Source organism: Drosophila erecta, unplaced genomic scaffold, assembly GCF_003286155.1.
Source record: "Drosophila erecta strain 14021-0224.00,06,07 unplaced genomic scaffold, DereRS2 tig00000021-arrow-pilon, whole genome shotgun sequence".
NCBI lineage: Eukaryota > Metazoa > Arthropoda > Insecta > Diptera > Drosophilidae > Drosophila > Drosophila erecta.
This window is the reverse complement of record NW_020825198.1, coordinates 19,359,139-19,370,720: the sequence shown is the minus strand read 5'-3', so window position 1 is coordinate 19,370,720 and position 11,582 is coordinate 19,359,139. Positions and strand designations below refer to the sequence as shown.

At 42.3% G+C, this 11,582-nt stretch overlaps 3 protein-coding genes across 5 annotated transcripts; 1 reads left to right on the top strand and 2 right to left on the bottom strand.

The window, feature by feature from the left end:
* Nucleotides 1–759: 759 nt before the first annotated feature.
* On the top strand, nucleotides 760–1,441 carry LOC6543560 (collagen alpha-1(V) chain). The gene has a single exon (XM_001973285.3). The coding sequence runs from the start codon at nucleotides 765–767 to the stop codon at nucleotides 1,434–1,436; it is 672 nt and encodes a 223-aa protein (XP_001973321.1). The 5' UTR covers nucleotides 760–764; the 3' UTR covers nucleotides 1,437–1,441.
* Nucleotides 1,442–1,657: 216 nt separating this feature from the next.
* On the bottom strand, nucleotides 1,658–6,927 carry LOC6543559. Of its 2 annotated transcripts, none has more exons than XM_026977370.1 (5): nucleotides 6,517–6,927; nucleotides 2,562–2,622; nucleotides 2,433–2,507; nucleotides 1,921–2,169; nucleotides 1,658–1,856 (listed from the first exon to the last, which is right to left on the bottom strand). In XM_026977370.1, exons 2-5 carry the CDS (start codon nucleotides 2,591–2,593, stop codon nucleotides 1,730–1,732), a joined length of 483 nt encoding a protein of 160 aa, XP_026833171.1. In that variant the 5' UTR covers nucleotides 2,594–2,622; nucleotides 6,517–6,927; the 3' UTR covers nucleotides 1,658–1,729. The 2 variants fall into 2 exon arrangements, with proteins under 2 accessions (XP_026833171.1, XP_026833172.1); XM_026977371.1 differs by lacking the exon at nucleotides 6,517–6,927 and adding an exon at nucleotides 4,814–4,994.
* Nucleotides 6,928–7,252: 325 nt separating this feature from the next.
* LOC6543558 lies at nucleotides 7,253–11,539 on the bottom strand. Of its 2 annotated transcripts, XM_001973283.2 has the most exons (7): nucleotides 11,362–11,539; nucleotides 11,194–11,297; nucleotides 10,240–10,321; nucleotides 9,419–10,180; nucleotides 8,876–9,287; nucleotides 8,324–8,788; nucleotides 7,253–8,250 (listed from the first exon to the last, which is right to left on the bottom strand). In XM_001973283.2, exons 1-7 carry the CDS (start codon nucleotides 11,434–11,436, stop codon nucleotides 7,526–7,528), a joined length of 2,625 nt encoding a protein of 874 aa, XP_001973319.1. In that variant the 5' UTR covers nucleotides 11,437–11,539; the 3' UTR covers nucleotides 7,253–7,525. The 2 variants fall into 2 exon arrangements, with proteins under 2 accessions (XP_001973319.1, XP_026833170.1); XM_026977369.1 differs by lacking the exons at nucleotides 11,194–11,297; nucleotides 11,362–11,539 and having other exon boundaries at nucleotides 9,419–10,196; nucleotides 10,240–10,293.
* Between the last annotated feature and the right edge of the window lie 43 nt (nucleotides 11,540–11,582).

Genomic DNA, 11,582 nt, shown 5'->3' with positions numbered 1-11,582 from the left:
TATGTTAACAGAAACTTTAAAAAACACTACTAAAGTCCCCCAATCCAAATGACTTAGACTGAAGCGTGAGTATTTCGCGAGATACGCGAGAAGTGTTATGAGATCTGCCCAAAACCTGTTGACTTGTTGCGGTTTGTGTGGGCGGAGCTTTTGTCAGATATGAGTTCCACTTCACACTAACAAAAGAATAATAAAGAACCCACAATAAACTTAAATTGCGAACAGACATTTTTAGCATGTCTCGAAATTGTTTTCTTTTGTGCTTCAAATGGACTGACAGGGGGAAGAAAACTGCATATTAGTTACTCAAAATGGTTAACATTTCGTATTAACTTACAGTTTGAATGCTTAAATCATCTCTAGGTCAGCAGACATTGCTCTGGTTCCATTTAAAGTTTATGTTTGTATGTATTTCAGAAATGAGATACATACCCACTTATTAAGCTATCCAAGAATTCACTTTTCATCGCTCAATTACAAAGTCGGACACCCATTTAGTGTGAAAGTTCTTTCAGCTGCCTAAGAACTCAGCTCATTCATTGAATACTATGCAAATGAGATACTTTATAAATAAATGGCTTGGTTTATTAAACAAGAGAAATTAGCATACGATACAAATATAATACGCTCGTAAGACAAGACATATAAATCTCAAATGAGCTGTCTTAACGGGAGTTTGACTGATTCTTCTCTATTGCCATTTTTCAGAGGCTTGTCTCCACATAAAAGAAGTGACTTCGATCTGATTTTCTTTAGTTTACAGCATGCCGTCGAATCCGAAAGTTCGCTTTGGGAACTGGATTATTCTGCTGGCGGCACTCCTGTGTGTTCCTGGGCTAGTCTATGCCAAGGATGATGCCTCTGTGCCCCGTCTTATCACCCTTCAAGCTGGTAGTCCCGCTCCAGCGCCGCCACAAGAAGTGATCATAGAGGAGGATCACGATCATCATCATCCGCAACACTATCAGCCGAGCTATTCGTATCCGTATCCCCAGCCGCAGCCCTGTCGTTGTCCGCCCGGTCCTCCGGGTCCTCCTGGTCCACCTGGACACCCTGGACAGAAGGGCTATCCCGGGCCCAAAGGATCCAAGGGTGATCCTGGTGAGAAGGGGTCGAAAGGAGAAAGGGGCCACCCAGGTATGCCTGGAATGCCTGGCCAACCTGGTCCTCAGGGTCCTCCTGGATATCCCGGAGGTTCATATCCACCGTATCCCTATCCTCCTCCTCCTCCTCCTCTTCCACCACATGGACATGGAGGCCCAAAAGGACACCATAGGCACTACGATCGCTACTATGATGAGGAGGACTATGACTACGCAAATGAGCGTTCGTTTGGTCTAATAAAAGCCGAAGAATTCGACGACCAGCCCTTCATTTTAGCCTTCAGTGAACGCAGAAATCCGTTTAGACCAAAAATCAATAAAAGGCGAAATTGAAAGAAAGTTTTTCGACTATTATACCCATTACTTTGAAGGAACTGTCAAAATTCAGCTGAATTGAATGGGCATGTCATCTGAATAGCTATTTAGGTCTTAAGTTTTTCCCAAAGAGAACATTTTGATTGAACACGCGAAATCAAAGCAAATACTTTTTTCAAGGACTACCAATAACAGTATAGCATTCACTCACCGATTAAGTCGAAACCTCTTTACAAACTGTATATTATTAGACACCTGTTAAGTCGTTTAAAATCTCACATTACATTAGGCAGTAAAGCTGGCTTAAACTATTAGCAAACATCATCATCTATGGCGGGCTGGTCGTCGCCCTCCTCCTCCGCTTCGTCCTCCAAGGCCGCTTGCGATGCACTAACCTCCGCGAAATCATCCTCCATGGTATCCACAAAGCTCGAGACCCTATCATCGCAAAACAAACAGACTTTAGAAACAAACAACAAAGACATTCGTTGGCAGGCATCACTTTTCAAAGTCACACTGCGGCAGGAGGCCCTCCTCCTTCGAGGGGCTGAATCTGAGCAGCGTGCAAAGTCTGAGGAGCCCGAGGAGTATCAGGAACATCCCGGCCACATAACTCAGCCACAGATTGTGGGGATATAGTATCAGGCAGATGCCGATGGCCGCATAAACTGGAGTGGGTCGCCAGCCGCCACAAATCGCTGAAAGTCGCCAGCAGGACGAGCAGCTGCAGGACCTCCGCTGGTAATTATCCCTGAAACAAATTGAATCCACAAATATGAGAACGGGGAAAATGTCCAAGCATTATTGTAAGGTCCTATTCTTATTTTTTTCTGCTTCTATATACAAATATGTCGTAAGTCGAAATGAAAGTATATCGGACAGTCCGCAAATTACTGTTATACTGCTGCAAAATTTGGTATCTGGAATATCCATCTTTTATGAATAAAAAAGAAAAATAATAAAATAATATATACATAAAATATATTATTTGGGAAACTTGAATTGTTTTCTTACTCTGCGCACTGGAGTTGCAGAAAGATAGTCACGAGCCACTTGATCTCAATCAGCATTACCAGCACGGCTGAAAAACTAACCACAAATTAGTATATTTTTCGGGGATGTCGATATGGATCCGTGACTTACACTATATAAAGACCGGCCTGATAGCCATGCATGTAGACATCAACGCCAACGCCGCAGATAACTGAAATGAAAAATGGCTTAAGAAAGTAATGGGGCGGGCGTTTTTGGCGGGTTGAAAGGAGGAGTGTTATCCTTGAATGAGCCTATAAAGTAATGTGAGTTTGTCTAGGCAAATATATTTATAAGCATATTTATTGAGCTGGGGCTTTTTTGTTTACCACGCTCCGGCCATAAAATGTAACACAAAACCAATGGAAGGAAACGAGGTGAACTCAAGAAGTTTATCACTATACTAAATATGACATATATTGAAAAAGTATTTTACAAAAGCAGTGGCCAACAATTTACAAGACAACCTTTTAGAAATAATAAAAAATAATAACTAATAAATAGATTATGATAAATCAGATTGTGATATGAACCTTGAGGAAATTTACATATTCACAACGAATTTAAATTGTATAACTAAAAACTTTATTTATCCCAATTTCACGTATCTCAATTTGCGTCAAACAGCCCTCCCCAGCATTCATATTCTAACCACATTATGGTTCCGATTCACATTTTGTCTTACCCAAATCCACTTTGAACGTATAAGATATGGTTGGCCATGGTTATGGAGCCCCCACGCCCAGCAGCCCATAAAAATATAATCTAATTAAGTTGTTTTTATTATGCGGAGTCGCGAAAAACCAATCCGATTAGCCTGTTAGATATATGTATGCCCCATATTTAAGCACAACTGAAGAACCGAAACCAAACCAATTACATTAAATGCTGTCAACGGAGATAAAAATTGAAAAAGCGGAAATCGAAAAAACATGCAAAAATTATCTGGATAATTGAAAGCGACGGGGGGAAAATAGATACCGGGAAAGCGGAAAACTTGGCGAATGGCTGGCGCCAAAAGGCTAACAACACAGCTCATTGTCGACCGTATGGAAAAGTTGCTGATAAGGGGAAAATCGGGCTGGGAGAACTCTGCTCTTGGCACAGGATGCCAGTCGTGAGCTGCAAGCTGCATAGAGGCCAATGCCTTGTTAATGGCTCTGCCAGGGAGTTTCCTTGGGAAACCCATCCCTGTTCGGAGATCCCCATAATGCGGGGCTTATGAACTGCAGAGATTTTATACTTTGTTTTTCTGCGTGCCACTGCATCCATGATAGACCCCAAAACAATTTGAAAAGAAATTAGTTTGAACTTGACCCGCAGTTTTTGTTGGGCTGCAGCTGGGCGATTTATCAAATTCTGTAAAAAAAATGGACGGTGCACTATCTTAAGCGCATTAGGAAAATGTCAGATGGTGGCGGAAAATCGTTATGATTGGCCATGATAAGCGTTTAAGCCAACTTTGATAACTCCACCAGATGGCCGAGAAATTGGGATGAAAAAATGTGATTGGATTTTCGCAGATTAGAATGCAGATAAGTGATGAAAAAATGATGTTGTGCAAAAAATGCAACCGTTATAGATTGATTACAGGAAGATAATAATATTTATTACATTTTTACTTCATTTTACCATGCCTGGCTAATAAATTAAATTTTGCCTTCGTGAATTGACAAGCAAAATGCCATTTAATTTTAAGCTGTAAAGATACAATTATTGCATCAATTTAAGCGGAAAAAATGTAACACAAAGATAGGTATAAAAAAGGTTGGATTGTAATTAAATGAAGGAAAAAGGGAAATTAATATTTTACCAATTTAAACTCAATACTCAATTTTTAAACTCAACTTGAATTTAAATTGTGTTAGGTATAGATTATTTACATAGGCTTGAATATCGAGTTCGTTGAAGCACATTTGTAGCTGCTATGTGCGCTAGGAGAATATGAAAAGGGATGTCCCTTATTACATTTACATTTATTTTCCTAGTCTACTCAAGCACATACAGATCCTTTGTGTACAATAAAAATATTGCTCAAAGAGTAATACTATATGAATTGAAATGCACAATAAAAGCAGCCAAAAAGAGAATATCCCCATTCAGCATCTCAGCCTGCAACTCCCATTCTTGCCAAGAAATATAATAAGCCACAGCACTCAACATATCCCGAGGCAATGGTCCCTATGCACAAGCATTTCCTACGATTTGTCAAGGGTAAACATTCCAAACAAGGGCCAGAAAAGCAATGCACACTCATACTTAGATGCAACATGCATCGTGATTGGCATTATCTCGAGCCGGGGTCACCTGGGCACCGACAAGTCCTATTCCCCTGGCTCGGATTTCCGCACACTTGAGCTTACCGAATGAAGTCAGCAGACCAAAAACCCTTATCACAGGACGTAAGCACTCGCACGGTTCTGCGGACTGATGGCGGCGATGATGACGAGCGCGGCGAACGCGCTGCGACTGCAGTTGCATCTGGCTCATGGCTGGCTGGCTATATATATATTTATTTTATGAATTGCCAAAGGTGCAGTTTGGTATTGCAGTTAATATCTTATTTATTGGCGTTGAAGTTTTCCCTCTCCTTCCGTACGTAGCACTGGTGACTGAAGTCGGAGCTGTGGCTTTCAAAATTTGGATTGAAGTGTAAGCTTCATATCTTCACTTCCAATTTATTCAATAGATTGAATTCACTTCAAAAGAACTTTGGTTTTTAAGTTTAATACAGCATAACTTTAAATATTCTCAGCCAAAACTGCCGTTTCAGTTGCTGTCCAAGCGAATCGCTAATAAAACAATCAAAGAGCCGTATCCACATCACAAAAATTCACTACGTGCTCGGCATACTAAGTGGCCAAATAACTTTACGACAAACATTTTCAATTCCAGCCAGAACAGCTTTTAAATTTCACCATTTAACTCGGGCACACGCTGCGTATTCGTAATGTGACATTTCGCACCTCTCCTTCCATGGCCTTTAATCACCGCACCGTTTGTGTGTGTGCGTGTGCGTGTGTGTGTGACAACTAATGTCTGCAAATTACCGTTACCATTTGCACTTTGCCCCCGCACGTTGTTGGCCTTTATTATTTTTTTATTAAATATTTCTCTTATTTCTTTGAGTTTTTGTAACTTTTTTGTGAAGCGCCACTTTGCCACTCGACTTTATGGCCGCGCTCTAAACAACGAACGTCCGCACGCTTCCAGCGGCGCCAACTGAATGAAACTGAATGAAAGGACCAGCAAGGATTCGTTTCTATTTTCGGAGTCAGGATCCAGAGTCGCCGCTCAGGCTGCTTTTCCCACAGCTTTTCCTACTGCCACTGACTTTGTAGCCAAGTACCAGCCAATGGGGCGGCGCTGCATTCGAAACTGCTAAGTTGATTTGTTACGAGGGCGCACGAGTAGTGTTTATTTCTTTTTAAATGCGTTTTTGCGATTTAATGCTGAGATTTATGAAGACCGCAAATACAACCATGTTGTTACAAAAATCCTTTTAATTGGTTAGCTGTTTTTGACATTGACTAGCGTTTGTATCTGAAAACTTATTTGAAGTTGGCCGTATGACAATTCTTTAAAACTATACTCCTTTAAATACTCCTGTCTAATTTCTTTAAAAAGTTTTTGATTTTGGTTATTCATTAGTAATACAAGATCCGTAATCCAATTGCTTAGGAACTTAATTCAAAAATTCATTGTTATTTTTCTTCACTATTTTAATTTGAACAGTTTCGATGTTTTATCTAAATCATTTATTTAAAGTGTTTTGTTTTCGCGTTTTATTGCGGGCGTAGCGCATTGGAGCAGTCTTAATAGTCCTGCGGTTTTTTACAAGAACGCACAATGGGCAATAACGTCAGTGTTCTGTGTTAATTCTTTTAATCCTTTTATAGTTTAAATTGTTCTTGTACTTTCCATTCTTCTAAAAATCAATAAAGTGGGAAGTGTGAAATGTTGAAAGGATTTTATATTTAGATATTTTACAAATATCTACCGATATTGTTTAGTGCTGATTCGAGTATAAACCTTATAAATATTATAGTATAAAAATGTTACTTACATTTTGTAATAATTTCAGTTGTATGTCAAAAACTGGATGATTGGCCCACTGCTCAAAGCCAGCTTGATTTTATTTGTCACGTTGTCCTGTGTGTGAAGCCACTGCCTCATGTTGTTGCTACTGCTGACGCGGCTCTCTGTGTGAGCGTGCCCTCGTCCTGCAGGTCCTGTGGAACCCGCACCCGTCTCTGGCCACGTTTCAGTAATTTTCATAACTGGCTGAATGGGGATCGGAGTGGTGAGAGGCGGGAGGCGGAAAGAAGCTCAAAAGACAACCAGGAGCAAAGCTGAGCAATTGCCAAGAGGCGGGCGAGTACGCAGAGTGTGGACAAAAACATTTTGGGCTGCTACAGAGCCCTCAACCTCATACATTAAATGGGGCCAAATTCAGGGGGAGCACGAGTAAATATTTTTTTAGCTCCTCCGCTTATTGTCCTGTGCATTTGCCGAGGTGTCTGTCGTCAGGCTTGTTTGCATTATGCGGCGTTAATGACATCCAAAGTGGCAGCCGTCCCCCAAGGAAACTCTCCACTGTCGCCGCCATCTACGACATAATTCACAGCTGCCTCACACTCGGAAAAGTTAATTTCCTAAAGGAACAGTTCGAGGATTCCAGCGAAACACTTGTGAAGCTCGTCCTTGATATCGCCTTCTGCAGCTAGGCTACCTTTGTCCATGCCTCAGGATGCCGTGTTCTATGCTTGCACTGGATGTTTTATGTATTTTACACAATTGAAAAATGTTTACAGGTAAAAACAAAACGTAGCATTTTCTGGAAGTCATTTATACGAGTGCTTGTTTGCCATCTAATAGCTTTTGAGTTTTAATGTAATCTACTAAGCATAGAGACAAAACTAAGATATTTACTCAATGTCTGAAAATATTTTTAGACGATACAAGTCTGTTAATTTGACGTGGAACCATTTAACAACTGTTCCATTATATTCATACAGTTTTGTTCACTATATTCTTTTGAGTGCACACCATCTTAATGACCTTGCCCGCGGCACTCACTTGGGAAACTCCTTGCGCCGCTTCATTATCTTGGTAATCCCGGCCACCATGGCCACCTCGGGCAGCGACAGCTTGGCATCCTCTTGGAAATCGCAGCGTCTGGTTAAATGCAGCCAGGTCCGTTCCGGATTCAAGGACAGCGGCATCTGCAACCAGCTGACGTAGTCGATTTTCAGAGAGCCCGTGAGCAGCTGGTCGAAGGGGGTGTTCCCAATGAAGAACATGGACCGCAGCACCGAAGTCTTGGCCTCCTTGATATTCTGACCCTGGATGCCTTGGAAAGGACTCGGCTCATTGTCACCCGTTCCCAGCTGCTCGAGCAGCCAGTCCTTGTTGAACTTCAAATAGTTGTACACCACTTTCAGGGCCTGCTTTCCAATATTGGTGGTCAGAACATCGCTGACCAGGACTTCGGCTATGTAATCTGCGATTCCCACATCCAGTTCCATGGCATAGTTATTGGGAGGACTGTGGCTCAGGCGATCGGACTCCGCATTTGTCAAGGCCAGGTCATCCATTTTGATGGTGCTCACAGCACTCATTCCTCCAGCCCCTCGGGTATTGCTCCCTGCAGTTCCACCGAAATCCGTGTCCAAGTTAATACTCTCCTTGGCCTGTTTGAGGAACAGCTCGATCTGATCTGTGTGCTTGTCATCCTCGTCAATGGAGCAAATGGCCTCCGATATGGAGTAACATATGGCAGCCTTGTCCAGGTCCTTGGCTGATCAGAATCGAATGTAAATAAATAACCAAAAATATTTAAGGAAATCAGGTCAACCGTACTATTTACTCACCCTGCTCATACACCTCTGCTGTTTTGATCAGTTCTGTATAGAGTGCCGCAAAAACCACCTGCAATAGCACTGAATCTCCCAGTGGCCGTGTCGAAACTGGAATGATATCTTGAAGCAAGGAGGCGATTTTGTACAGCCCCTCGGGAAGGCAGTCCCAGATCTCAGAGACACACGTTAGGGCCAAGGACATGGCCTGGTACATACTGGCTCCATTCTCCACGGCATTCACCAACATATTCACCACACAATCGAGCACAGGGTACACGAAATGCATGATGGCTTCTAGCCAGGGTGTTCGCTTCTGGTTCCACACCTGCCGTTTGTCCAGGCAATCACTCCATCCCGCAATCGCGTGTTCCTCCAGTGTCTTGATCAGGCAGGACTTGATGTCTACTGCCTTGCCCACAGCTACCACCAAATAGGTGAGAGATAGGACGATCTGATAATTGGACTGACCTACGGGATCTAAAAAGGGAAGGAAAAGGGTATTATAATTTTAAAATTCTTTTTTTTTAATTCTTTTCATCACCGACCTATTCGATCGCATCTTACCTATATCCCCGGCTATAGAATCTGTGACATTGAAGCACTCTCCACGACACAAAAATGCCTCGCACTTTTGAGGGGCACCTTCAGCGCTGGTAAACGAAATCTTTGCTACGTTTTTGAAGTTTTCCGAGGAGGGTAAGTACTGCATCAGGTGGCGCATTATAATGCCAGTGAGATAGGCGTCCCTCATCAGTAGAATCTTCAACAGATAGGACCAATCTGCCTCGGGAAAAGCGAGTAACACCCTCAAGTCCAACGAAATGGCTGTGTTGGTGGAGAGATCCGAGAATTCGGTGACCCACTGACAGGACTGCTCCTTGGGAAAGTATCTGGGCAGAGCGAAGATGATCCAAGCACTGGGCAATCCGTGACGAGAACTAAACATTTCCATGTTGTCCAATCCCTTACGGAAAACCTGCAAAACAAAATGTACAAGTTTAGTTAGTAACATGGCATTCAGATAAATGTACGTTTGAATTAGTATATGATATCCAATTAATTACTTTAACTATATCTTAGAGATGTACAGATCTTTTTACTTCACACCTTGGAAAGCACTCCCAACGGCGATCCTCTCAGGAGAAGGCAGTAGAAGAGCTCCTTGCACTTGGCGTGGATATCCCTGATGATAACGCTCTGGTTACTGAGCTGCAGTCCCACATAGGCCTCGCCACTCTCGCAGATGTGGGGCAACAGTTCGGCGATGCAGAGCAACATGTTGCATATATCCACCAGATGCAGCGTGGATCTTGCCACACTGGTTACTATCTGAGTGTATCGGACCGTGAGCACACTAAGCGTTTCGTTCAGCATTCCGGCGAATATCTTTTGGGCCATTTTCGGTGGCACTGAATTCCAGAGATCGGTTTGGGAACCCCTCATGTAATGCCACCACATCTGGACGGTATAGGAGCCCCTTTCTGACTCGAAAAACGGCTGTGTGTCCTCCCAATGCAGACAGTCGGCATCCTGCATTATATATAGTAAAAGGAGCCGGCAATGGAGGTCCAGAAGTCGTTCGGCCAGAGCCTCTGACATCTGGGAATACTGCTTGAAACTGAGCTTGAGCGCTCCTCCCTTTTCATCGCCCTTGGGTGGACAAATGGTAGTAGTTGCTGCCTGCATATAGACACTCAACGAGTTCTTCACCAGCGATGCAGCTCCAATGGTGGCAGTAAGGACAGACAGGTCGGCGTGATCCAAAGACTCCTGGGAAAGGCGGTGTATGTGCTCCAACAGTAAGTCAGCAGACTTCGTGACCAGCTGCACGAACTTATCCGGATCGGAAGTCTTCACGGTGACACTTGACTGGGGAACACAGCATCTAATTTAAAAATTCGTCGTTTGTTCAACTAAATGAAACTTACAAAATCTCCTTCATTCATTTCCTTTTCTGTGTGCAAAAGTCCAGATGGCTTGCGGTACGAGGCAAAGTACTCATCTTCCCACCTAAGTTAGATTATTTTCTTTAGCAAATCGATAGAAATTGGCATACAAAATATAAACCTAATAAAATGTAAAAAGTATTTAATGTGTGGGCATAACTGTTCTTTTACTAACTCTATTACTAGCTCTTAAGTTTCCGAGATCTCGACGTTCGTACGGACGCACAGACGGAAAACTGGACAAGGAGTTCAAAAGTTCTGTTTGAAATCGCCAACTAAGTCGAGAAAAATTGCTCAAACTCGCGAACTTACATTGAAAGTATATTATAGTATATAGTAATCTATTCTTCCACCATTAATGATGCTATGAACGAACCACACAATACTGATATTACTGATCTGGCCGAACTTTAACACCGGCTTTGCAACCACGTCTAAGAGAAAATAAATAAATACATTTTTGTATTACTAAATATACATATATTAGGAATTAATTCGTAGCGTTTTACGAAAGATGGCGCTAGCCAACTATTCATAGTCACACAGACAAAAGTAAATACTCTCCTGGAAGCTACTGACAGCGCATCTTCACCAGTATATCACATTGCCTTATTGTGTTCATAGCAATTGTTGTGCAGTATCAAACATGTCGAAGTTTGTGCCTGAAAGATCGTTTTTGCGGGGAGTGCCGCGGAAAGTTATCGTATTTTAGTGGAAGTATACGGTGAATATGCTTTCGCTGAGCAAAGATGCAGAAAGTGGTTTGCGCGGCTTAATAGTGGAAATTTTGACTTGGAAGACAAGGATCGTCCTGGACAACCGATAAAGTTCGAAGGTAAAGATTATTTTTGTATTACTAAATAAATATATTAATTGAACCGTGAAAAACAGGATCTACCAGAAATTAAAACGCAAAGTAAATAAAGGACTACGTACCATCTTATTAACTTGATGGCCGCAAAGGAGGCGTATCGCGGAAAATCCAGCTTTCCACCCACAACTCCCGAGCAAATTGGTTCCTGGAGCACCCGCTGATGTGTCTATTATTTGGATATGAGTTACGTAATTGGGGACAAAGGCAAGCTTGTAAAACTCTGGTAAGACCTGGTAAAACTCGAGATCGCGCTGCAGTAAAATCGGCACTCTGTCCATTAAATTTCCCTCTTCAAGCACCTCCATTATGCAGGTCCTGTTTTGAACACTTTAAAATATATACTTTCCAAGCCAAACCAACTGCTGAATATGTGCCAACGAACAAACAGTTCACTTGTTGCCAGGACAACAGAAGATTAAACCAATCGAAAGGGACACGAATAGCGATTATT

What these genes read in the sequence shown, in the direction of transcription:
- LOC6543560 (XM_001973285.3), top strand. Translation starts at nt 765, where the DNA reads ATGCCGTCGAATCCGAAAGTTCGCTTTGGGAACTGGATTATTCTGCTG.
- LOC6543559 (XM_026977371.1), bottom strand. Translation starts at nt 4,940, where the DNA reads ATGAGCCAGATGCAACTGCAGTCGCAGCGCGTTCGCCGCGCTCGTCAT. An exon ending in TGGTCTGCTGACTTCATTCG is followed by an intron (nt 2,623 to 4,813) that starts GTAAGCTCAAGT and finishes TTTTCATTTCAG; the next exon opens with TTATCTGCGGCGTTGGCGTT. An exon ending in CAGGCCGGTCTTTATATAGT is followed by an intron (nt 2,508 to 2,561) that starts GTAAGTCACGGA and finishes ATTTGTGGTTAG; the next exon opens with TTTTTCAGCCGTGCTGGTAA.
- LOC6543558 (XM_001973283.2), bottom strand. Translation starts at nt 11,436, where the DNA reads ATGGAGGTGCTTGAAGAGGGAAATTTAATGGACAGAGTGCCGATTTTA. An exon ending in AAATGAATGAAGGAGATTTT is followed by an intron (nt 10,181 to 10,239) that starts GTAAGTTTCATT and finishes TGTGTTCCCCAG; the next exon opens with TCAAGTGTCACCGTGAAGAC. An exon ending in CGTTGGGAGTGCTTTCCAAG is followed by an intron (nt 9,288 to 9,418) that starts GTGTGAAGTAAA and finishes TTTGTTTTGCAG; the next exon opens with GTTTTCCGTAAGGGATTGGA.